General features: G+C 38.9%; 2 protein-coding genes across 3 annotated transcripts in view; both read left to right on the forward strand.

Annotated features, from left to right (window-relative positions):
• Positions 1-3,116, forward strand: part of LOC136880883 (snRNA-activating protein complex subunit 1) — a 64,077-nt gene extending 60,961 nt beyond the window's left edge. Inside the window, exons 4-5 of the mRNA XM_067153416.2 lie at positions 3,022-3,043; positions 3,109-3,116. Of these exons, the coding sequence (XP_067009517.1) occupies positions 3,022-3,043; positions 3,109-3,116 (30 nt within the window). The remainder of the gene's footprint in view (positions 1-3,021; positions 3,044-3,108) is intronic.
• Positions 3,062-25,937, forward strand: part of LOC136881032 (uncharacterized) — an 88,189-nt gene continuing 65,313 nt past the window's right edge. For both annotated transcript variants that reach the window (XM_067153630.2, XM_067153631.2), the window contains exons 1-5: positions 3,062-3,169; positions 18,629-18,778; positions 19,016-19,073; positions 20,911-20,954; positions 21,041-21,086. In XM_067153630.2, coding sequence (XP_067009731.1) covers positions 3,133-3,169; positions 18,629-18,778; positions 19,016-19,073; positions 20,911-20,954; positions 21,041-21,086 — 335 coding nt within the window. In that variant the 5' untranslated portion in view covers positions 3,062-3,132. The remainder of the gene's footprint in view (positions 3,170-18,628; positions 18,779-19,015; positions 19,074-20,910; positions 20,955-21,040; positions 21,087-25,937) is intronic.

Raw genomic sequence — 25,937 nt, forward strand, 5'->3', positions numbered from 1 at the left:
GAGTGTTCACGGATCACGGATGTCTGCGTCATTCCTTCTGACATCATTGTAATGTATGTTCATTTCAGTTGGGAAAACTTCTAAGAAAGTCTTTCTGAGGATGTAAAAAGGCAGGTGGAGAGTGAGTGTCTACCATTATAATGAAAACTCCCCAACCTGATTGTGACTGATGGTATGAGAAAAGATATTTGGTGACTTCCTCGTCGCATTTCTAGGGTAACGTTAAGAGCTATGCAATTTAATACAATCTTGCTCACAATGTGTATACTAGAATTCCGTAGCAAAGCACGAGTACATCAGCTAGTTTCTTATAACTTTAGAATTAAATTTTAGGCCTTCCCCATAACTATCATTTCTCTCAATGTGAATGAAATGATTTATAACCTAGATTCTAGTCACTTATTCTCTGACTTTACATACTGATTTTCATTAAATTCTCTTCAGCTGTTTTCTTGTGATGCGTGTACATACAGACAGAAATTATGGAAAATTAAAAAGTGTATTTCCTTGTTACTGTGGACAAGACTAATACGGAAATACCATTCTTTTTAAATTCTGAGCAATGTACAGACAAAACTCTTATTTTATACATTGTCAGCTATGTGGAGAACAACACAGAAAGGAACATGATTATAGTGGGTGATTTCAATTTAATTGTTACAATTCTTATTTTATTTTCCACCTAATTCATTATATATTGAATTTAATACGGGTAAAAAACATGAAAATAGTTTTATGCAATGATTTCAGTTTATCTAATGTTCACTGGGAAGGTAATGCAAATGACAGAAAGGATGACCAAGAAATGGTAATAAGTAGAGCTCAGATTTCCATGCAAATGCATGTTTTTAAATAAGTTGGTTACATTTCTCAAACTTTGCAAATATTCGTTTTATTGCTTAACGATTCCAAATAACCATTCTTTTTCCCTGCATGTTTGCATGTTTTGGCCCTTTTAGGAGAAAATTCATGCATAATGCATATTTTGAAGATTTTGGATTTAATAGCAAATTTTTACGTTTAATATTGCATAATATGATTTCCTTGTGACTTTGGCACATATATAACGTTAACTTGCATGATAGTGCCTTTCATGAATGTTGGTTTGCAGAATTTGGGACCCTTTTTTGCACATTATACAGTATGTCTATAGCTGAGAGACGCAGAGAATGTATTCCTGGCATCCTATGTGACAACCAAATTTAGTACATAAGGTAGAGGTCCTATAATCCTATTAACCAAACACTTTCTTATCTGTTGCTTGAGTAAACATTGACGTAAGCCAGAAGGCACCACATTGATCTCTGTAATTCTTAGGAATAACCTATCCCAGTTATACACTGTTATAAATCGAACCGTCAATTGTGTATTACTCATTGACGGCTCATTTCTTTGTCCATGTTAGACAACCAAAACGAAACTTGTATCTCACTTCTGTGACACCGCATTACTCAGCTAGCAGCTTACAAACCTTGCTTTTGCACTGAACCCTCTTCCGTTGTTATCTTGGATCTTCCTACCCTGAACTCTCACTCATCACTTTGTTATCACAGCAGGCAATTGTTACCAGTTATTGAGGATATTCAAATGTGCCTGCAATTATCGCATGGAGAAGTAGCTGTGGCAGTGAGATATAAGTTGAACAAAGTGATCCATTCAAATCCTGATTTTGAAATCGTCAAGCTTATATAAGACGTATTGAGGTGGAAATGTAAAAGACGTACAATTTGACCTCACTTTGTCCCCAAAGTCTTCATTTAAGTATGTACCTGCCACTTCTTACGACACAGAAAAATTATTTTGTGTACTTAAGAATGTGCTGACAGATAAACGGATGAACTTAAATCAAGACAATTTGGAGAAATTAGTTGTACATTGTTTCAAAAGGAACTGAATTTTGATAGTGCATATTTTCCAGTTTATCGTGCATGTTTTGCTATATGATAGTGCATGAATTCATGCATATTTTGAGATTTGATAGTGCATGAACATCCAGGCTCTAGTAATAAGTTAATCTGGGAAGGACAGATGAATTGGAAAGTGATAGAACCAGGGAAGAATATTCTAAATGTGCTGATAAAACCAGATGAGCTCTGTAGAGAAAGTGAGGTGAAAGACAGTATAAATGATCATGAAGCTATTTTTGTTGTAGTTAAAAATAAATGTGACAGAATATAAGGTTGTATAAGTAGGAATATTAGTCAGTACCATAGGGAAGATAAAACAGCTATGAAGGAGTTTCAAAAAAGTAATTATGATCAGTAAATAATGGTAAATATAAACAGCCTTTGGAAGGAGTTTAAAGCAGTTGTTGAGGAGTGTGGAAACAGGTATGCACCCATTCATGGTAAGGAATGGAAAAGAACCACTAAATTATAACAGAAAAATAAAGAGATTAAGGAGGAAGTCCAGGCTGGAAAGAAAGTTAGGAATGGTCGTGGAAGTGAGGAGAAATTGAAGGAACTTGCTAAGAATTTGAATTTAGCAAAGAAGTCAGCTAAGGATAACATGGCAGTCATATGAATTTTAGGGGAAAATTGATGGGTATGTACAGGTACTTTAAGGTAGAAACAGGTTCCAGGAAGGACTTTTGAGGAATCATTAATGAACAAGGGGAGTATATATGTGAGGATATTCAGAAGGCAGAAGTAGTTAGTAAGCATATGTAAAAGTAATTGGATAAAAGGATAATGAAAAAAGACTTTGACATTGTTGTGAGATCAACAGCAGATAAAAGTATAATGGTAAACAGTGTGAAAAGTCTGGTTCGGTTCACCTCTCAGTTTTAACTATTGTGATAATGGAGCAGAGAGATGGTGAGGAATGTATATTATCTATTACTGTATGTTCTGCATTTATCTCTGTCTTCTTTTATTTTCTTATGTTCTTCCCTCTGCTTATTGACCTGCATGGTGTTCTTCCTTGGCATATTTTCCTTTATTGTGTATGTTCCTATATCCTTTCCAAATTCCATACCTGGTTTGATTACAAACTGATTTTTATTTGCTCTTATTTTTATAGGAAGAATATGCATTTGTTGATGGCTGGGAATGGGGAAATAAAGAGAATGTCCTGTTGTGCCCTCGTGTCGCAGGGCCCTGGGGAGAGGTGATTGACAGCATTCAGCTTCACATGCAGCAGTATTATGATGCGAAATGTAATGTCAAAGGTATATTTCCTTTATGTTTCATATAGTCACTGAAAGTACAGATTTAAACAATTTTTACAGAATTACTTTAACACCTCACTATCAACATTGCTAGAAACATATGCAAGTTAGGTACATAAGTTTTGTGTCTGACTTCTTGGCTGACTGGCCAGTGTTGAGGCATTCGGTTAAGATGGTCCTGGGTTCGATTACCAGTCAGGTCGAGGATTTCAATTGTGACTGTTTAATTCCTTTGACTTGGGGACTGGGTCTTTGTATTTGTCTTGACATACTCCTCTTTATAATACGTATAGACACACACATAAAGATGGGATCATGATAATAGGAGATCTGAATGCTCATGTGGGAACTGATAGAATGGGATATGAGAATGTTCTGGGCATACATGGGTATGATGATAGAAATTAAGATGGGGAGGAACTGTTGGACTTTTGTATCAGAAATAACTTGATAATAAAGAACACATGGTTTATGAAGAGGAATAGCCATAAGATCAACCGATATAGTTGGGATGGGCAGTATGGAATACTCATTGATTTTATAATAACAGACCGAGAATGGGGAAGATACGTCATGAATACGAAGACAATCCCTAGTGAAAGTATGGAAGGTGATCATAGATGATTAATTGTGGAATTAAACCAAGTAAAAATCCCTAAAATTGTATTGAAGAAGAAACCAAAGAACAAGATTTAGGAATTGGAGGAGGAGGATAAAAGAATGGCATGTCATACATACATACATACATTATCATTATAGACTGTTATGCCTTTCAGCGTTCAGTCTGCAAGCCTCTGAGAATTTACTAAACGTCGCCACAATCCTCGATTTGCAACTAGTGTTGTGGCCTCATTTAGTTCTATACCTCTTATCTTTAAATCGTTAGAAACAGAGTCTGACCATCGTCATCTTGGTCTCCCTCTACTTCTCTTACCCTCCATAACAGAGTCCATTATTCTCCTAGGTAACCTATTCTCCTCCATTCGCCTCACATGACCCCACCACCGAAGCCGGTTTATGCGTACAGCTTCATCCATCGAGTTCATTCCTAAATTAGCCTTTATCTCCTCATTCCGAGTTCCCTCCTGCCATTGTTCCCACCTGCTTTTACCAGCAATCATTCTTGCTACTTTCATGTCTGTTACTTCTAACTTATGAATAAGATATCCTGAGTCCACCCAGCTTTCGCTCCCATAAAGCAAAGTTGGTCTGAAAACAGACCGATGTAAAGATAGTTTTGTCTGGGAGCTGACTTCCTTCTTACAGAATACTGCTGATCGCAACTGCGAGCTCACTGCATTAGCTTTACTACACCTTGATTCAATCTCACTTACTATATTAGCATCCTGGGAAAACACACAACCTAAATACTTGAAATTATCGACCTGTTCTAGCTTTGTATCACCAATCTGACATTCAATTCTGTTGGATTTCTTACCTACTGACATCAATTTAGTCTTCGAGAGGCTAATTTTCATACCATACTCATTGCACCTATTTTTAAGTTCTAAGATGTTAGACTGCAGGTTTTCGGCACAGTCTCCCATTAAGACCAAGTCGTCAGCATAGGCCAGGCTGCTTACTACATTTCCACCTAACTGAATCCCTCCCTGCCATTTTATACCTTTCAGCATATGATCCATGTAAACTACAAACAGCAAAGGTGAAAGATTACAGCCTTGTCTAATTTCTGTAAGTACCCTGAACCAAGAACTCATTCTACCATCAATTCTCACTGAAGCCCAATTGTCAACATAAATGCCTTTGATTGATTTTAATAATCTACCTTTAATTCCATAGTCCCCCAGTACAGTGAACATCTTTTCCCTCGGTACCCTGTCATATGCTTTCTCTAGATCTACGAAACATAAACACAACTGCCTATTCCTCTCGTAGCATTTTTCAATTACCTGGCGCATACTGAAAATCTGATCCTGACAGCCTCTCTGTGGTCTGAAACCACACTGGTTTTCATCCAACTTCCTCTCAACTACTGATCGCACCCTCCCTTCCAAGATGCCTGTGAATACTTTGCCTGGTATACTAATCAATGAGATACCTCGATAGTTGTTGCAATCCTTCCTGTTCCCTTGCTTATAGATAGGTGCAATTACTGCTTTTGTCCAATCTGAAGGTACCTTACCAACACTCCACGCTAATTTTACTACTCTATGGAGCCATTTCATCCCTGCCTTCCCACTATACTTCACCATTTCAGGTCTAATTTCATCTATTCCTGCTGCCTTATGACAATGGAGTTTATTTACTATCCTTTCCACTTCCTCAAGCATAATTTCACCAACATCCTTTTCCTCCTCCCCATGAGCTTGACTGTTTGCAACACCACCATGATGATTTCCTTTTACATTGAGAAGATGTTCAAAATATTCCCTCCAACTCTCCAGTGATTCCCTGGGATCTGTTATGAGTTCACCTGAATTACTCAAAACACTGTTCATTTCCTTTTTCCCTCCCTTCCTAAGATTCTTTATTACTGTCCAGAAAGGTTTCCCTGCTGCTTGACCTAGCCTTTCCAGGTTATTACCAAAATCTTCCCATGACTTCTTTTTGGATTCAACAACTATTTGTTTCGCTCTGTTTCTTTCATCTACGTACAAATCCCTGTCTGCCTCGGCCCTTGTTTGGAGCCATTTCTGATAAGCCTTCTTTTTACGTTTACAGGCTGCTCTCACTTCATCATTCCACCAAGATGTTCGCCTTTTCCCATCTTTACACACAGTTGTTCCTAGGCATCCCCTTGCTGTTTCTACTACAGCATCCCTGTATGTCAAGATTGTATTAAAAGGACGTTGCCTAACATGGAAATACAAAGTAGAGAAGAAGAGTGGGACAATTTAAGACAGACATTTGTAGAAGCAGCAATTGAGGTATGCGGGAAAACAAAAGCAAAGGTTAAGGGAAAGGAGATTGGTGGTGGACAGACAAAATAAAAAAAGGAATTAAAGGAAAGGAACATGAAGAAAAAATTGGATAAGGGAAAGAAAAAAAAATGTATCAGAGGGATGAAAATAAGATAGAAAGGTTATATGTGGAATACAAAAGATTGAAACTACAAGTAAAGAGGAGTATCAAGGAAGAAAAGGAGAAATGTTGGGGAGAGTTTACCAACAAAATTGAGCAAGACAGTCAAGGAAATCGGAAACTATTATACAGAGTAATAAAATTGAAAAGAATAAATCAAGAAAAAATTAAGGCATTATAGAGAGAAGATGGATCCATAGTACATGTCAAAAAGGGTCTTCAGAAGGTGATGGCAAAGTATTTTGAAAAACTTTATAAGGAGGATGACTGCTTGGAGGAAGAAGGAGATAAGAAAATGGAAATAATAGATGGAGAAAAAGAAGACAACCTGATAACATGGTTGGAACTTGAAAGGGCAGTGAAAGCAATGACCAAAGGTAAAGCAACTGGAAAAGACAAATTCAATCCTGATATGATTAAGGCAGCAGGGAGCATTGGACTACAGTGGCTATGCAGAGCCCTCAATGCCATACGGAAGGATGAAAGGATACCTGAAGATTGGCAACAAGGAAGCATTGTACCACTGTTCAAAGAAGGAAATTGGAAGAAATGTGAAAATTTTAGAGGAATAACCTTATTATCACATGGGATAAAAATAATGGAAAAAGTCATAGACAAAATACTGAGGGATATAATAGAAATACAGTTAGAAGAAGAACAATATGGCTTTAGACCGAATAGATCAACAATAGGCTTGATATTTATAGTGTGAACGATAATGGAAAAACATCTGGAAAGGAAAAACAAAATCATCTTTGTATTTTTGGATTTGGAAAAAGATTATGATACAGTTAAAAGGAAACATGTATGGGAATGCCTACTGAAAAGGAATGTACCAAAATAATTAATTAACAAGATAAAAATGTAGTATCAGGAGAGTAAAAGCAGTGTACAAGTAGGAGTGGTGGCTCTGAAACATTTTATACAAAAAAAAAAAGGTCTCAAGCAAGGAAGTGCACTGTCACCATTATTATTTATTATATTGATGGATGAAATCATAAAATGTGTAAAACAGAGTATCAGTAGTGATGAAGTGAATGCTTTGGTATTTGCAGATGATGTGGTGATTTGGGGAAAGGGAGAAAAGGATGTAAAAGGAGACTGGACATTTGGAATGAAAATCTGAAGGAGTTTGGAATGGTAATTAGTAAAAAGAAATCTGTAGTCATGCACTGTGGAAAAGAGAAAAAGGGAAGCCAAGTGAACATAGACGGAGAACAGTTAGAGAATGTAGAACAGTTTACATATCTGGGTGGCATTATTAATGGAAGTAATGAAATCAACCCTGAAATTAATAACAGACTAAGTAAAGGTACAACATTTTATCGTCAAGTCAGAGAGCTTTTATGGGATGACAAAGTATCCAAGGGAACGAAATTAACATTATATAAACAGTATATCATACCAATAGGGAACATGCATGATCTGGGGTTTTAATTAAAAATATGCTAATCTGATTCAAAATTTCATGCAGAATTCAAAAATGTGATCAGAATGTACAAATAATAACTCCAAACATGATAAAAATCTAAATTAAGGTACGAAAATGTCACGTGACGCAAGTACGCAATCTTACTGGTCTGACGTCGTCGTACAGGTTGACTGAATTAGCAGAAGAAATAACACACAGTGTGCTGCGAGAAGAAGGATACACTTTGTGTATTTCTACTTTATGTTAGTGTCTGGTATAGTTAAATTCAAGGTCTATACATTGGATAATAATCTGAGTGGTATATTTTAGACTTAAAATGAATCCTGCACAGACGGTGAGGCAGAAAACTTATAAATGGTGTATAGTTCCAATGTGCAATAGCATATCGCATACCATCCCAAACAAATTGTTTATAAATGTTCCAAAGACGCTAAAACTAGGGAGAAATGGATTTTGGCGAGCCGGCGAAATGCTGGTGATATATAGGAAAAGTCTACAGTTTATTTTTTTGATGTTCATTTTAACGTAAGTTGAATTTGTTAGAATTTTCAATCACTTTTCCATGTTAGCTCTTCTAGCGGTAAAATTTTAAATTTTAATGTATGATGCTTTAATTAAATGCTTCAATTACATCTTGGAATATGAAAATAATAAACAGTGCATTAATTAATGCTCATTATTATTGTATTCTCCTTGGGTGATCCATGTCAAGGTAATAAACCAAAGGGGTTATGAACCATATTGACAGCTCTAATTATACCAATTTATCTTGGTATGCGACAGTTATTTATGTCTTTATTGAAGAGCTTACATTTTTAAAGAAATTTAGGCTATAGCTAAATACTCTATAACAAAAAATATGCGTGTACATCATGAAAGAAAACAACATGAATTTAACAAATGTATATCTCTACACAAAACCAATGCTTGTCTGTTGGGGTCTTATAACTTAACAATGCTCAATTATAATAATTATCATAATATTAATGAAATAAATAACATAATTGCACACGAGTGAAAACAGTGATGTTGGTGTTTAAAATATTATCCAACTTGGCGTACGTTTTAGGTTATACAAGCAAAGTCAATAAACCGAAGGGTAAAAATACCGGGCGAGTTGGCCGTGCGGTTAGGAGCGCGCAGCTGTTAGCTCGCATCCGGGAGATAGTGGGTTCGAACCCCACTGTCGGCAGCCCTGAAGATGGTTTTCCGTGGTTTCCCATTTTCACACCAGGCAAATGCTGGAGATGTACCTTAATTAAGGCCATGGCCGCAAAAACATTTACTCAGGCTCAGGCATATACAGGCTCATCTGCACGCAATGCAACGTCTCTTATATTGGTCAAACGGGCTGGAGTTTTCAAACTAGGTACTTAGAACACTATAATGCCATTAAGCACAATAAATTTTCAGCTATGAGCTCCCATATGAAAGAAACAGAACATCACTTCACAACGATAGAACAAGACCTCACAATTATTAAAAGAGTAGACAAAGGAAAGTTGATGAATGAACTTGAAACCATCTATATATTTTTGGACCAATACTACAACAAAAATCTAAACCTCAATGATTTGATTGAAGTCAAGAATCCATTATATGAAAGTTTACCCAAATTATTGCAAACTCTAAATCCAAAACATAACTACATTCTTAAAAATCTTAAATTAACATATTCTAGAACCTCCACTACTTTAGCTAACTTGACTCCCTTCATGTCCGCCCTCGCAATTCTCCCACAACCCAACACGACTCCCTCTCTGTCCGACCACGCAAATCTCTCACAACCAACAACACATAAACTTAATGTCCCGCCCACTCCCTCCCCTCCACCACACCCTCCTCCACCAATCTCACATCGATACAATACTAGAAGCACAAGTGTCAGTCATTCAACGCTACCATAGCAACTGATTAGCACCGTAACACACTGCACCATAACACTCTTCAAAAATACCTTTCCTAAGCATTCACTCTCCTCTTGTTACAAACTTCACACCAAAAAACTCTATCATCATCAATATATCTTCGACTTTCGCTCCTTCAAGCAAGATAAATACAACTATAGACAGCCGAATACTTTTCCTTGCTCCTACAACTACGTAAAGAAGACTGTTATCTTATCATAACACATTTAACTTTCACACCTTCAAGCCAGTTAAATAAGACTATAGACAGCTGAACAGCTACTTAAGAAGACTGTTGTCTTATCTTAACATACAAATTTAACATCTTTAACAGTCTATCAGCTTTACTCTTTCTTATCCTCCAACAGGTGCTATCAAGGAAACACATTTCTATTTCATTATATAGATTGAGCTGTCTATTGCTCTACCCTCAACAGGTTTTTGGGCACATTGACTCAACACTCTGGAAAGTATAATCTTGTGAACTTGTGACATGCAGCTTGTTACTACGATTTTAACGAAGGACATTCTAATAATTTTTTATGTTTAGACTAACACCTATATTGATATCCCCTTTTTACGACTTGTAAGAACAATCAGGATCCTGATTAATAATAATAATAATAATAATAATAATAATAATAATAATAATAATAATAATAATAATAATAATAATAATAATAATAATAATAATAATAATAATGTAGAATTATCTGTTGAGGTTAAATCAATTCACAAGTGAGTTTTGATCATATGTCTCTACTATTCAGACATGGTGGTTCGACATGTGACACACTGACAATCGAACACAAGGACAACAAAATAACTGACGGCACAACACCGCAACCCCTAGGTTTAGATTGCCAGTACTACCACAAGGGAGGCAAGAGGGCCATCCCAGCATGAAATCACGCCAACTACTTAGGGTAGGCCTCGATCAAAACACAAGGCACAGGACTGGGAAGCGATGGAATCTGGGCAAAACCAAAGGTTAAAAAGAACCTCAACAGAGGGTGGATCCATGGGAAAAGGATCAAACACTTCAATTAAAATAACAAAACTTACCTTCACAGTTTAGGACCAAAATTTTAATATAAATAAAGAAAAGAAAAGGGTGGGTGTACAAGCAATTAAGGTTGAATTTTAAACTGAGAACAGAAATTAAATAAATACCTTTTACAAAGATTGAAAGAACTACTCAAAAAACACAGTCATTAAATTTAAATGTATTCAGACACAATAAAATGAATCAGAATAGGAGAAGGTTAAAATTCAGAAAAACCAAAACTGTAATTTAAATCGAACATCATGATAATGGTACCTTCTGAGCTCGGTATTAAAAATTTTAGAATTATGAATATTCTCAATATTTACAGAATTTTGATACACATCATGTGCACAATTTCTGGGTATGGCCGCCCCTCAGTTTAATTAATTTACATCGTTTTAGTTCGACAAACTTATCAAATACTTGGATTTTGCCAAGTTAATCTTCTTCTTCTTCCTCTTCTTTAGCGTTTGTCCCGCCCGGTGGCAAGGTCTGCTGTGGGGATTCATTGTCTCCATTTAATTCGGTCACGGGCCATGTCAGGATGTAGTCTTACAGCTTTCAGGTCGTTGTGCACTATATTGATCCATTGCTGTCTTGGTCGTCCCTTGGGTCTCTTTCCAGCGACTTCCAATGTATACGCTGACTTTGCCAGTGTACTGTCTTCTGCACGCAACACATGTCCAATCCAGTGCAGATGGTTTTCCTGCATTTTCTTCTGGATCAGTGCAACGCCAAAGCATTTCCTAATATTGTCGTTTGAAATATGATCCAGTCTAGTGATGCCAGCTGTCCACCTAAGCATTTTTGTCTCCATGACGCTTAGTCGACGTTCTACCTCCTTCGTAGCAGGCCAACACTCAGTGCCGTAGAGAGTGACGGGACGAATAACAGTCCGATAGATCTTAGATTTCAGATCGTCCTTGATCCGACGGTCGCAGGTGATGGCCATTGTCATTCGCCACTTTAGCCAGGCTGCGTGTATCCTTGTGTTGACCCCATCAGTAAGTCTGCCATCGTCAGAGAGTGTGGAGCCAAGATATTTAAATTTCTCCACTCATGGTAGATCTTCACCATCAATATGGATGGCTCCAACTTCTCGAGGATCTAATGTCATGTACTCTGTCTTCTTTGCGTTGAGGCGCAGGCCGTATTGCGCTAGTCGGTTGTTCCACTCTTCTGTTTGGCGCTGGAGATCAGACTTATTCTCAGCAGCCAACATGACATCATCAGCATAGAGAAGAGTCCATGGTATTGGCTTGTGCAGGTCTGATGTAACAAGTGTCCATCACAAGATTGAACAGCAGTAGTGATAACGCAGAGCCTTGATGTACTCCTACAGTGATGCGGAAATCATCGGACGCTCCTGCGTCAGCTTGAACATAACTCCTTGGTTCTATGTAGAGCATCTGTACCCACTTAACAAGGTGCTCTGGAATGCTATGTTCTCGTGGCGCTAACCAGATTAGGTCATGTGGCACCCGATCAAAGGCCTTCTCAAGATCCAGAAAAGCGAGATGAAGAGATGGTGTTTCTCAACTAACAGCCGTGCAGCATGGATTGCATCTGTTGTGGCACAATTTTTCACGAATCCAGTTCATTGCAAGTTTGGCTATCTGGCGATTCCTTTTGTCGAGAATACGTTTGAAGATCTTCATCACGTGGATCAGAAGTCTGATCGGGCGATCAGGACTTTCATTTTTCTTGAAGATTGGTACGGTAATGCTCCGTCACCAATCTAATGGTATTTGACCTTCTTTGATGATCTGATTGAAAAGCTGTGTTAGCCATATTGCAGCATCCCACCGTTCAGAGCACTAGAACTCTGTCAGAAGATCATCTGGGCTGGTGGCTTTCCCTGGTTTCATCTCCTTCAGAACAGCCTGAACTTCCGTGACGTCAATTTCCTTCACTGGTCCTTCAATAGTGGAGGTGGTTGGGATTGCTGGGTGGGGAAATTCTTTGGTTGAAAGTTTCTCAAAATAGCTCCGCTAGCATTCTCGCGCTTTCTTCCAGTCGACCAGCAAGTCACCTTTTTCATCATTGGTGCCATAAAAATTTTGGATGTCTTCCGTTTTGCGGTGCCTCGATTTGAGTAGCCAGTAAATGTGCCGCTTGCCTTTGTGTGCATCAAGTTTTGCATATAGGTCTGCATATGGTTTGCTTTTGTTACAGCAATGACCTTCTTTGCCTCACTACGGGCTGTTTTGTAGGCATTCCAATGAGATGGTGTTTTATCTGAAAGAAACTCATGGTACAGCTGTTTCTTCTTCTGCACTGCATCTTTAACATCATCATTCCAAAGCCACGTCGTCCTGGTTTAGTTGTCCCAAGAATAGAGTGTGCAACTTCATGGACGCGTCTTTCAGTTTAGTCCAGTTGTCTTCAACCGTGGTGATTGGTAGCAGTGTCATTTTTGTAACAATGTCGGCCTCCTTCTCCTTGTGGCGCCACCATTTGATTCTTTTAGGCCCTTTTATGGGTAAGTATTCGGCTCTTGGTGACTTCATCCGTAGCTTACAGATGACAGGTCAGTGTTGCATCGTGATGGTTTTGTAAGGAACAACTTTTGTATCTAGAACATCTCTGAAATTCCGTTGTCTCACAAGGATGTAGTCAATCTGAGTTGCATTGGAGCCACTGTAGTACTTGATTAGATGAGTAACACACTTTTGGAAACAGGTGTTCGTGATGATCAGATCATGAGTTTCTGCATAATCAAGAATTCGTTGGCCGTCGCCATTCTTCTTTTCATATCCATGTCCACCATGGGCAGTGTGGTCTTCTTTCCTCTGTCCAACATGTCCATTCAGATCACCGGCAATGATAAGGTAGTCTTCTGGTGGCACTTCAGCAGTCTTCTCATCAAGCAGTTCCCAAAAGGCATCTTTTGTTTCCGCGTCTAGGCCGGTTTGTGGAGCGTAGGCACTGAAAAAATGGACTTTCCTTCTATCTGCGACATATATGATTTTCATCAATCAATCATTGTAGCGTTCCACCTCAGAGACAGAACCATCAAATTTTGCTGATATATCAATGCCAACACCGTTAGTTGTTCTTCGGGTTCCGTTGTATATGAGTTTGTATCCACACCCAATGTCGCGTGACTTTTCTCCACTCCATCTTGTCTCCTGCACTGCGCAGATGTCTATATGCCTTCTTTCAAGTGCTGTGGCCAGTTCACTGCTTCGACCAGACATAGTCCTGATGTTCAGTGATGCCAAATTAATATTTTTAAAAAAATCAGAATAGCCAGCAGGCTAATTGACCACAAATAATTACAACTTGGTTTTAAAGAAAGAGACCTTAGTGAACACAGAAGCATATATAACGAAACAAAACATTAACTCACGCAGCGGAAATGCTAACATAAATAAATCAAAAGGAACAATAAGGAAATACAGATAAACTAGAATCGACACCATAAGAAAATAAATTTAAACCGAGAGACCAGCAATGAATAAAATAACATCCATTAAAACAAGATAAACACATTATTATGACCAAGTTCAACATATTAACTACACCAACACAAACATATAACACAAACCAAGCCGCAGATCACAACATCCAGTAATCACAACCACCAAGACCTATGACGACAATGCTCAAACAATAAGAAGCCGTTATCTGATCAGCAAGCAAAGGCAACATCCCACAATAATGTTAAATTAACTAAACACAATTATCTTCACCAACGATTTAAATATTCGGCCTCATCTTACATATTATTTAAAACCTATGTGGAATAAATGTAGAACAAACTTTCCCTAATGCTATGTTATAACTCACAAATAAACGAGCCCAACGCTAACCCAGAAAATGAAATTTACATTAAATAATTAAACAGTTACCGAGTAAGTAAACTCGTGTCCTCATCCTGAGGTGGTGCAGCTCTTTTCAGGCACACCTCCAATGGAGGTGAGCTGCATGTAGCATTTCAACCACATGCTACACGCACACTGTGAGAGAAACATTAAAATGAAATTCACAACTGTATTTTCCTTCATAATTGTGTTACCAGCCAAACAGTCTGTAGAATTATTTAGATGACACACAAATTACATTTCAAAGTTTGCAATACCCACATGTTTGATATAAAACAGTTGTTGAAATGAAAATGTTTAGGCCTAATTTCATGAAACATGATATACCATTATTTGCACCTCTAAATCACACTGGCAGGAATGAAAATACATTCTGAGACATTGCACAGTTGCACTTGATAACAATAACTGCATCTCTTCACATTAATGTTGAATTCCAAATGCCATTTGGTGAGTACTTACTGAAGTTCAGATGAGTTTCCAGCAGACACAACTTACATCAGTTGCTGGGAGCTGTCCAAAGATTATATGTTGCTTGGTGGCAAATGAATATTCCCTCACCGAAAATGCACTGACACAAATATTAGAAGATTTAATCCATAACAAAATTATCTGTTGTCATGAGTGAACTAACAGCTCACTGCCGTGAGGCGTTTGACCGGCATTTTTATCTGAGAGAGTAATTACATCCTGCTTCCTTCTCGTTCGGCTGTTCAGAACAGACTTCAGGTTTTGAATAACAGCCGCTATGGAGTGCCGTGCAGAAGAGTTGAAGATCAAGTGACGAAGCTAACCAATAGCAACTTCGTAGACAGTAATGTACAATAAAAGTCCAACGGTGAAGCGATTGCCCACAGTTATATTACAATTTAGTCCAATCAAAATTTTAGATGTACCACAATTAACAAATTACAGCCAATAGCTGTCTTGCAGTTTAGGGTTAACTTCTGCACATACTAGAAGTTATAGATGGCAGTAATTATACTACTTCCCTTTAAATTATACCGCAATAGACATTTCAAGAAGACTGATTTGTAAGTTATGAAATCCTTAACACGGCAGTGGTCGCATGGTGAGTGAATCCCTCACTTCTCGAAATGAAGTGTTGTCATTGCCCAACCCATGTGCTCAGCTCCCCTCCCCTCTAGGTATTCCTCAGCCAATCCCTTATCTTCCATGCAGGATGTTCAGTATGAGTCAGCCATTCACTAGAGAAGAGTTATTTTTGTTCTTAGTATGCAGTGCGCTCGGTGAGGGATTTGCTCAGCACGCAACCAGTAGTGTTACTGTTTTATTATAACATGACAATGTATCTCTGGTGTATTGTTTTATTTCTTAGGGTGTTCTTTAAATTAGTGATTTAGCGAGTTGTGAAGATTGTGTAGTTATTCAATGGCTAATCAACAAGAACAGCGAATCCTGCAATGGATGGGCGAATTGCAACAGGAACTAAAGCAAGTAAGAAATACGGTTGGTGAAAATGATTTGGTTCAATTTGGTGATCCTTATGACAGTGAAGGTGAGGGTGAAAGTGACCACGTGGAAAACAGTGATCATAATACTGATTCAGAGGTATCGGGAGAAGAACTGGAAGAGGAGCAGCGTGTACCAGAACCTTGTTATATTTGAAAGGACAACTGCACGGTGTGGGACATCTATTGTGCATCCAGCACATCAAAGACAAGACACATCAACCTTATCCGTAAGCTGCTAGGTGTAAAAGGAAATTCCAAGTTTGTCAGATCACCACTTGAGTCGTGGAATTTATTCTTTCCCTCTGAAACGTTACATGACATAGTCTCCATAACAAACATTAAAATGGCACAGATAAGGAGCAATTACAAACGTGAAAGAGATGCCAAGGACACTGATAAGGAAGAAATTTTGGCTCTTTTTGGTCTTCTTTACTTGACTGGAATTTTGAAAGGCTCGTATACAAATGCAGAGGATTCATGGGCAGCAGATGTCACTGCACCTGAAATTTTCTGCGAAACTATGCCCCTGAGGTGTTTTCATCTTCATATTCGTGCGCTTCGTTTTTATTATTTACGTACAAGAGAAGAAAGAGTGAAAGAGGACAAATTGGCCCCGATCCGTGAAGTGTTTGGTGAATTTGTAGCTCGATGCTAGGAACATTACACACCTCATGAATACATTAAAAGTCCACTTCAAGATAATTATAAAACAAAAGAAAGGATGAACAGTAAAATAAATAAACAAAACCTATTTTAGTATTGGTTTTGAAGAGAGTGAAATGCTCACCACGTGACCGCTAACGTAACTGAACAAGTGTATCAGAATGACATCACAATTCTCAGACTAGAATATTATGCTGGAAACTAACACCATAAATAATTTGTGGACTATTTTCGTTCATATTACGTGATGAGACGTGTCCGTGAACACTTCCACATCATTAACAGATGCATTTAAGTAAACTACTTATCACAAAAACATAAACATTACTGGATGAGGGAAACCCTCAGACGCGACCATTTATGTGCCACCAACCACGCGACCACTGCCGGGTTAAAAATAATTGAATTTGAGCTTAAAGATTTGAAAAACCATAGTTAAGAGTATTTCTTGAGTATAGGAATATTTCATGGGTGTGTGGAATGGAATACTCTCTGAGAAGTTAAAAGTCAAGTATGAAAACGTTAATTTCAGTAATGCTAGTGGCTTTACGTCGCACTGACACAGATTGGGCTTATGGCAATGATGGGATAGGAAACGGCTAGGAGTGGGAAGGAAGTGGCCATGGCCTTAACTAAGGTACAGCCCCAGCATTTGCCTGGTGTGAAAATGGGAAAACACGGAAAATCATCTTCAGGGCTGCCGACATTGGGATTCGAACCCACTATCTCCTGGATGCAAGCTCACAAATTTTGGTAATGTAATAGGCTGGAATGTAGATAAGAAGCCTTATGGTACAGTGTTTGATGTGTGCCGACACAGTTTCTTCCCCTAATTCTGATGCTTCATGTGACAGGTGGGCTTTGAGATGCGTAGGCTTTTAAGATCAAAGCTTGAAAGACTGTAAGGTGAAGTGAGACTGGGATTTCTTGACTCTCATGGTCTCGGCTTCTCAATCCACTGAGGTGGCACTGATGGATGGAGTGATGGTCGTGGGTTTATACTTGGCAATTGGTCTGGTAAGGTCATGGGTTCGGGTATACTTGGTGGGGTCTCAGCCAGTTCCGAGGATATCTGACTATAATGGGCAGTCAGGTGTTCAGCTGGTCAGTAACTGGAGGGGTTAATGGGGCAGGGTCTGAGCCAACAGGTTCACCAAGGAGGCCTGACTATACTGGGCTGTTGGGCACTCCATTAATTGGTAAACCAAGGTGAGGGGGCGGGGTGCGGGGAAGAATCTCAGCTACCGGGTTCGCTAAGGTTGGCTAGAAAGTCAGCTGAGTGGAGGGGATTGCAGGATCTTGGCTGACCGGGTGAATTCGCAGTACCAATTCCCTGTACATGTTCACGTAGAGTAGGAGAGAGGGCAGAATGCTGGTTCAACAGGACTCCGTCAGCCACAGTCCCATTGTGTCGGCTCGCACATGAGCCCCAAGCATCCGACCACTGACCCATAACACCTAAGTACAGTATTAGGTGTATGGAGTGAGGGCAGAGGCGTCATGAGGTGCTGGGGTGGGGGGTGGGGGAGGGAAGGTATGAATGCTGGAGAGACACCAGTAAAACAAAGAGTATTGCTTTTCAATGAAGTATAAATTGGACAGTATATCCAAAGATGGCGGCACCATCCAGTAGTGTTTGGTTATTGCAGTTCTGAAGAAACAGCACATTGGACGTGTGCACTTTCCATATGGTAACAGCTCCGTAAGGTATGATGTCACTATTACTTGCGCAAGTGTGAAACCTGCCACAGAGAGAGCACAAGATCGATATGTATATGCAAGCAATGCTGGAAGTTTGAAGCATAGGAACCTGGAAAATTTAAAATGCAACAGATAAAAATTCTAATTAAGTTAGATATTGAGTAATTAAAAGGTAACAGGGATCCCAGTTCTAAACTCTGGATGTACACATACACTTGTGCACTGCTCTTGTACATGAGCTGCCGCCGACAGAGGGGTTTATTTACATCTGTATTTTGTTCTTTTCTCTGATAGCTGTTATCCCTTTAACTGATAATGACCTGTCATTACACTTATTTGACTAATATTGTTTTGTTGTCAACAGGAGGAAATGGAAAAAATCCACCAAATCTTCTAAATTATGTGAAGTGTGATTCTACCAAAAGAGTAGCTGATGCAATAGAAAAGATACTTAAGTGTGAGGTGAAGGATGACACAAGCAGCTCTTCCTCTGAAAATGATGATTCAGGAGTGGGTGAGTTACTATAACAAATAAGTGATTTGTAAGAATTCATAAAATTCAACTGAGACCATGACTTTCATAATTACTTTATTTTTGTACAAGAACAGTGAATAAAAGTCAGCATCTTTTCAGTGCGAAGTTGTAGCTGTTTTAAAAAAATTGAAGAAAGCCAAATGACTGTATAAGGCATAACAATGGTCAAATTTTATGTGCTTAACTGAAAATTGATTCTAACATTTAATATTGCAGAAGATGAAGATTCAAGTGATCCCAGCTATGAGCCATACAAGAAAAGAAATCCAAAGAGGTAAGTACAGCAATAATGAAATGCTAGATGTAAGAAAAAGTTCTTCCTTTAAATTATAATGTAAGTTTTTAACCTTTGTCTCTTATTCTTGTTTTGGTTATCTGCACAGAAAAAAAAAAAAGAATATAGAAAATGTTGTGAATTAAATTATGCCATATAAATGGTATCTCTTATAAATTTATGTAGCATTAATATAAGTAGAGTTGTTAGGCAGGTTTAGAGATTATTTTCATTTTTCTGATAGTTCTATGGCAATCTAATTTGTCAGACTGAATGGGTTTGATTCCCACAAACAAATCAAACAAACCAAATGGCGCTACAGCCCTCATGGACCTTGGGGTACCAAGCAATCGCTGCTCATCTTGAAGGCCTATATGTTATGAAGTGACACGTGATCAATATGACAAGTCCACTAGATAATTATTCTTGGCATTCTAGACAATGTTTGTTTTTGCCCCATCAGATGATGCCTCAATTGTTCTCATGTAGGCTGAGTGGACTTAAAAGCAGCCCTCAGTTTGGGGTGAAAATCCCTCACCTGGCCAGGAATCAAACTTGGATTCTCTGAGTGAGAGGCAGTCTTGATGTGGCATCCTGGTCAAAAGCTTTACTCCAGTTCAGAGTCACACTGTCTATTTGCTATGCCTAGAACTTACTGGGTAGGGTACATTGTTTATAAAGAATGGTACCCTTCCACTTATGTTCCTTTTTGTCCTAGTTATCAAGAGACATCTCTCGCAGTTGTTTTTGAACTTCTGTCTGCTCCAAAGAGAACTGCCAGTCATCATTGACTTGTTAAAAGTGTTGTGCAGGATTTTCCATAATGACAACATAGTTCATAGTAAGTGTTCCGTGTGCTTACGAGACTATATTTTTATAATATACAGTATTATTGGTTCAAGACTAGATGAGATTTCTTCAGAGAGTTGTCTTGTAGTATGCAAAAAGAAAAGGAATATCTGACATGCATTAACATGTTGTAAATGGTCCTAAGTGGCCAAAACAATATGGCTGGAGGTCCACCTCCGAAGCGTAATGGTTAGCATTGTTAGCTGCCATCCTCGGAGGCCTGAAATTTAAGAATGGCAGGAGTGGTTTTTTTTTTCCGGCTATTGGCTTTACAGATCAGATGTAAGGCTTTTCAGGCGTTTGCTCTATTAACCAGCGTTTTGTGTTAGGTCTGACACTAGACTCATCAGAGTGGGATGTGTCAGACTCTACCCACTGACTCTGGCGTGTTTGCAGGTGAACTTATCAGAAGCCCTTATAAGAGGCACAGTCTGATAACTGCATACAGGAGAGAAATCTCCACAATGGAACTATTGCCCGCCTAGCAATTCTGAATTTTGCTATTGGCTTTACGTTGCACCAAATGGAGGGGACGATGGGACAGGAAAGGGCTAGGACTGGGAAGGAAGCGGCCGTGGCCTTAATTAAGGTACAGCCCCAGCATTTGCCTGGTGTGAAAATGGGAAACCGCAGAAAACCGTCTTTAGGGCTGCTAATAGTGGGGTTCGAACCCACTATCTCCCGAATACTGGATACTGGCCGCACTTAAGCGACTGCAGATATCGAGCTCGGTCCTAAAAAGAGCAGCATGACTTCAGGATGAGGACATGAGTTTACTTTACTTATTATCATCTCTGTGATATTATCTTTTTCCTTTTTAATGTTTTAATATCCAGTTTAGTTCTTTAGTTGTATTGAATTTTTGCTTAATTACTCCCTGATATAATCTAGATGAATGTCCACCAGATTCGTGGGAAATATTAAAATCCTGTACTTTTAATACAATCAAATACATGCATTTACTTAAAACTGTTCTTGTGTTATACAGGCCATCAAGTAGTGCTCCCAACAAACGTCAGCGATTTAGACATGGTGAGTACCCATCAAGAGATTTTAAATGGAAGTTCTAAACTCATAATCAATCAAACAAAATAAAATTACTTTGCTTAATGTTTCAGGTAACTCAAACGATTCTTCACCAAGTACAAGAAAAGGAAATGCAAGGTAAACTATCCTTTGAGCACATCATTCAGACTGTGTCATTAATGTTGCTATCATAAGACTATAATTCATAGCACACTGCAAAATGATTTTAGAAATCAGTGTCAATTTTGGAAATTTAATACATTTATACATACATTCTTTGAAAATTCTTGTAAGGGAAGAAAAAAGATAAGAAATGGAATGAGTTTGCAGACAAACTGGAAGAGGACAGTAGAAGAAATATGAAATTGCTATACAGAGTAGTGAAAAACAAGCGAAGGGATCAAGAGACCATAAAAGCAATAGAACTTGATGATGGAACTCTGGCAGAAGAAGAGGGAGAAATTAAACAAGAACTCAAGATCTATTTCAAAAAGCTGCTGAATGGATATACAGAAAACATAACAACAGATAGAGGAGAGCCAATTTGAGGAACCACAACTGAACCACCAATTACATGGCTTGAGGTTGAAAATGCGCTCAAGAGCATGAAGAAAGGAAAGGCAGTGGGCATAGATGATCTAAGTGCAGATATGCTGAAAGCAGCAGGAATTCCAGGAATCCAATGGCTCTACAGACTGCTCAACAAGATATGGGAGGAAAATACTATTCCTGAGGACTGGAAGATGGGCATCATTGTACTTCTGTTCAAGAAAGGAAGCCGACGAAAATGTGCTAATTACCGTGGTATCACACTACTGTCTCATGTCCTGAAAATATTGGAAAAAATAATAGAGACCAGAATCAGAGATATTATTGAACCAATTTTGGAAGAAGAGCAGTATGGTTTCAGACCAGGAAGGTCAACTACAAACCTTATATTTGCAATTAGGATGCTAATGGAAAAATACTGGGAGAAGAACAAGCCTTTTAATATTTTTGGACATTGAGAAAGCATACGGTAGTGTACCAAGGGAAAGAATTTGGCAATGCATGAAAGAACTTCAAGTGCGAGACAGCCTCATAGACAAAGTGAAAATGTTGTATAGTGGGAACAGAAGCTGTATTCAAGTAGGATGTGGTTTGTCGGACTGGTTTGAAACAAAGAGAGGAGTGCAGCAGGGCAGCTCATTGTCACCACTTCTATTTATTATTGTAATGGATGTAGTAATGAAATCTATTAAAAGGAAAGAACATGGAGATATCAAAGCCTTCACATTTGCAGATGATGTTGCGATCTGGAGTGACTCAGAAGAGGAATTGGGAGAGAGAATACAAAGCTGGAATGAGGAGTTTAAGAAATATGGTTTAAACATCAGCAAGACCAAGACGGTGGTGATGAAAGTGTATGTGGAAGGAGCATAACCAATAGTCATGTTAAATGAAGCTCAACTGGACAGCGTTCCAGTTTTCAAATACTTGGGTAGCGTTATATCAAATGACAACCTAGCAAAACATGAGGTGAACAATCGAATCAATAAGGCAACACAATTTTACCACCAGGTAAGACACCTGCTGTGGGGTGAGCAAATACCCATGAAAACAAAAATGACATTGTACAAGTCCTATTATACACCAATCCTTACATACAGTCTCGAAACCACAACACTGACCAATAGAGATAATTCCAAAGTTCAGGCAGCTGAAATGAAATTCCTACGCACTATGATCCAGAAAACCAGGAAAGACAAGATTAGGAATGAGAAAATTAGAGAAGAAGTAGGAATAGATGATTCTCTCCTCAATAAGATTCAGATATCAAGACTGAAGTGGTTTGGTCACATGAAGAGGATGCCAATAAACAGAACTACAAGGAAGGAATTTGACAGAAAGGTAGAAGGAAGACGACCCGTGGGAAAGCCACGAAGGAAATGGATAGATTTAGTTAAGAGCAATGTACTGCTGAGAGGTCATGATTGGGACAAGTTGGTGGAGGAAGAATGGTACAAGGACAGGATGAGATGGAGGAGGCTCATATACCACACCCGGGAAACTGGAGATGGTTTAGGATGATGATGATGATGATTCTTTGAAAATTCATAATTAGTTTTCTACCCACTATAATCACCTACTTCATTAGCCTGCCTGGTGGCCACGATCTTTAAGGTCTGGCACTGTGGTTAGCTGGTTCAAGTCCCATTCAGGATGTTGTCCGTTAGGCTAGGAGAGGTGCATGCCAAAAGCGTGGGTTCAATTCCAAACCCCTCCACAGTATTCATATGGGTGAAGGCACAGGACGCTCTTGGTAACGATTCATCTGTCAGATGGAAATATTGAGGCTTGAGCAGACCCCTTGGTGTTATTTGAGAGGAGTAGGCTATGTGCTGACTTCATGTTTCACCCTCTTTCTGCCTCATCATCATCATCATCATCATCATCATCATCATCATCATCATCACCACATACCCAGACATGGAGGTCACCTGTGGACATCAAGTAGAAAAACCTTCACCAGGGCTCTCTGAAGACCACGCACAATCAATTAAACCTCTACATTTTCTTCTTCCTGGCCTTTTCCTGCTGTCATTTGGGTAGGTACTTGGTGCAGTTTTATGGTCAGATGCCCTTCCTTATACCAACTTTATGTGGAGTCATGTATTCACTAGTGTGCTTCTGAGGTATTTCATAACGTGTTGTATTGTGTGTAATTGAAGAAATATGTATTAAGATGAACACAAACAACCAGTCTCCAAGGTAGAGGAATTAACTGCATGTAATTAAAATCCCCGACCCATTTAGGAGTTGAATCCAGGGCCACCTAAAGCAAAGGCCAGAACGCTGACTAGTCAGCCAAGGAACAGGACTAAAAACTTTCTTCAGCTTATCCCAGATGTTTCTGCAGGGATCCTGGAGCCATGAGGATCATTTTGGGTTTTAAGTTTGGATGCACTTTCTGACATGATGTGACTTTTCAGGTGAAAATTCTGATCTGTGATTGACTGGGAATCAAATCTAGACTGTCTGGGTGAAAAGCTAGTAGCTAAGCCACTACACTAATTATCCACCCACCCACCCACCCACCCACCATAGTTGTCTACTTATCTGAGTACTTTTAATTAATGTAGGAAATTTCCTGAAATATGAAGTTTCGATGAAAAAAACCTCAGCCTGTTTTCAGTCATTCAACCGTGTCGTGAATGGAATGAATGAATTCACATCTAGTAGTGAGGATAGGAATTTGACTGGCTGCTGAAGCAATGACTGAAAGATGAAATTAAATGATATTGGAGAGTGTTGCTGGAATGAAAGATGACAGGGGAAACTAGAGTACCCAGAGAAAAACCTGTCCTGCCTTTGCTTTACTGAGCACAAATTTCACATGGAGTGATCGGGATTTGAACCATGGAACCCAGCAGTGAAGGGCGGTGCACTGCTGGCTGAGTCACGGAGGCTCTATAAAATTACAATACCCTCCCAAATTTAAATGTGTTTCATGTGGTTCTGTGGAGCTACACCATTACACCGCTATGAGTCCAAAATACTTCAAGAATGCAATAATAAACAAGCTATGCAATATACTGGTGTAGGCTTCTAAAGCCGATGTTAGTTGACAAGCTTTGATCTTCTTCTGTAATATTAGGTCATTTCAACATCATAAAAATGTTGACTAAAAATCTATTATTCACCAGCCACTGTGAAGATGAAATGAAACAGGCTGGGTGGGTGCCTGTACTTTCATAGCGGTGAGAAGTCTAGGTGATGGCGCCAGTATTGGTTTGTCTCTATCTCAGATTAATAATCTTCAAATCACTGTAACAAGAAATTATTATTAAATCAGATTAACATTGGTAGGACTTTCACAGTAGAAGGTTAGCAGAATTTGGTGACCGTTACTTGCTGCTAGACAACAGAAGAATTGTAACGTTGATGCTTTCATGGCCCGTACTTGTAGACATGACAGGGACGATGGAAGGTGAAGGATAATGTTAAGTGTGGTGAGTGAGCTGCAAGAACATTGGGGATGGTAGAAACATCCAGTCCCCAAGTCAAGGAAATTATCTGTTTAAGATTAAAATCCCTCAACCCAGCTGGGAATTGAAACCAGGGCTCTGAGGACTGATGGCCAACATTGGTCCCAAATTTGTCTGCTGTCCTCTCTGATACTTCTCATGCACACAAGATGTGAGAGAACATCTTAATTGGAGCTTAATGTTGTCAAAAGCTCCCGCTTGCAGCGCTATGCCAGCATACAGTGAGCCATCTGGTGGCGAATGAGCATATCATTACAGCTCCAACAGTAAGGCATTCTTCAATTCAAAACCTCATTATTGTAGAAGACTTCCTCGTGAACAGTTGAGATTTTCTTCTGAAGACTCGAAGCAGAGTTCTCTGCGAAAAGTAAAGAGTTTCACCTTGTTTTCTTGACATGACATAAGCCCAAAAGCCCATATCATGTTGACAGAAGAACTGCTGCACTGGGCCACAATTCATAAGTCCAGGCAAGAGGCAAGCTGATACTGGTGCCACCACCTAGCCTTCCTGCTGCTATAAGAGTCTGGAAATCCATTCAGTCTGTGTCATTTCTTCTTGACAAAGGCTACAATAATTTTGTGTGGCCTGGTGCAGCCCTTACAAGGCAATGTGATGTGTAGGGCATATTAGAGTGGTGAAGGATAGTGTTAAGTGTGGTGAGTGAGTTTCAAGAACATTGGAGATGGTACATCCAGTCCTCAAGTCAAGGAAATTAACTGTCTAAGATTAAAATCCCTCAACTTGGCTGGGAATTGAACCCAGGGCTCTCAGGACTGAAGGCCAACATGCTAACCACTCAGCCATGGAGCTATACACTAGCGCTATTGAATAGTAGTTGAAACATCTTCATATTTATAATTTTAACATAGCCTAAACTCCCAAAAGAAAATCAAAGCTATTCAATATTTTCTTTTTAAAAATTGCATTTTATTTTTTTAATGTAATTTTTTAATTTATTAT

The sequence above is a fragment of the Anabrus simplex genome, chromosome 9, assembly GCF_040414725.1.
Source record: "Anabrus simplex isolate iqAnaSimp1 chromosome 9, ASM4041472v1, whole genome shotgun sequence".
In the NCBI taxonomy this organism is placed as follows: Eukaryota; Metazoa; Arthropoda; class Insecta; order Orthoptera; family Tettigoniidae; genus Anabrus; species Anabrus simplex.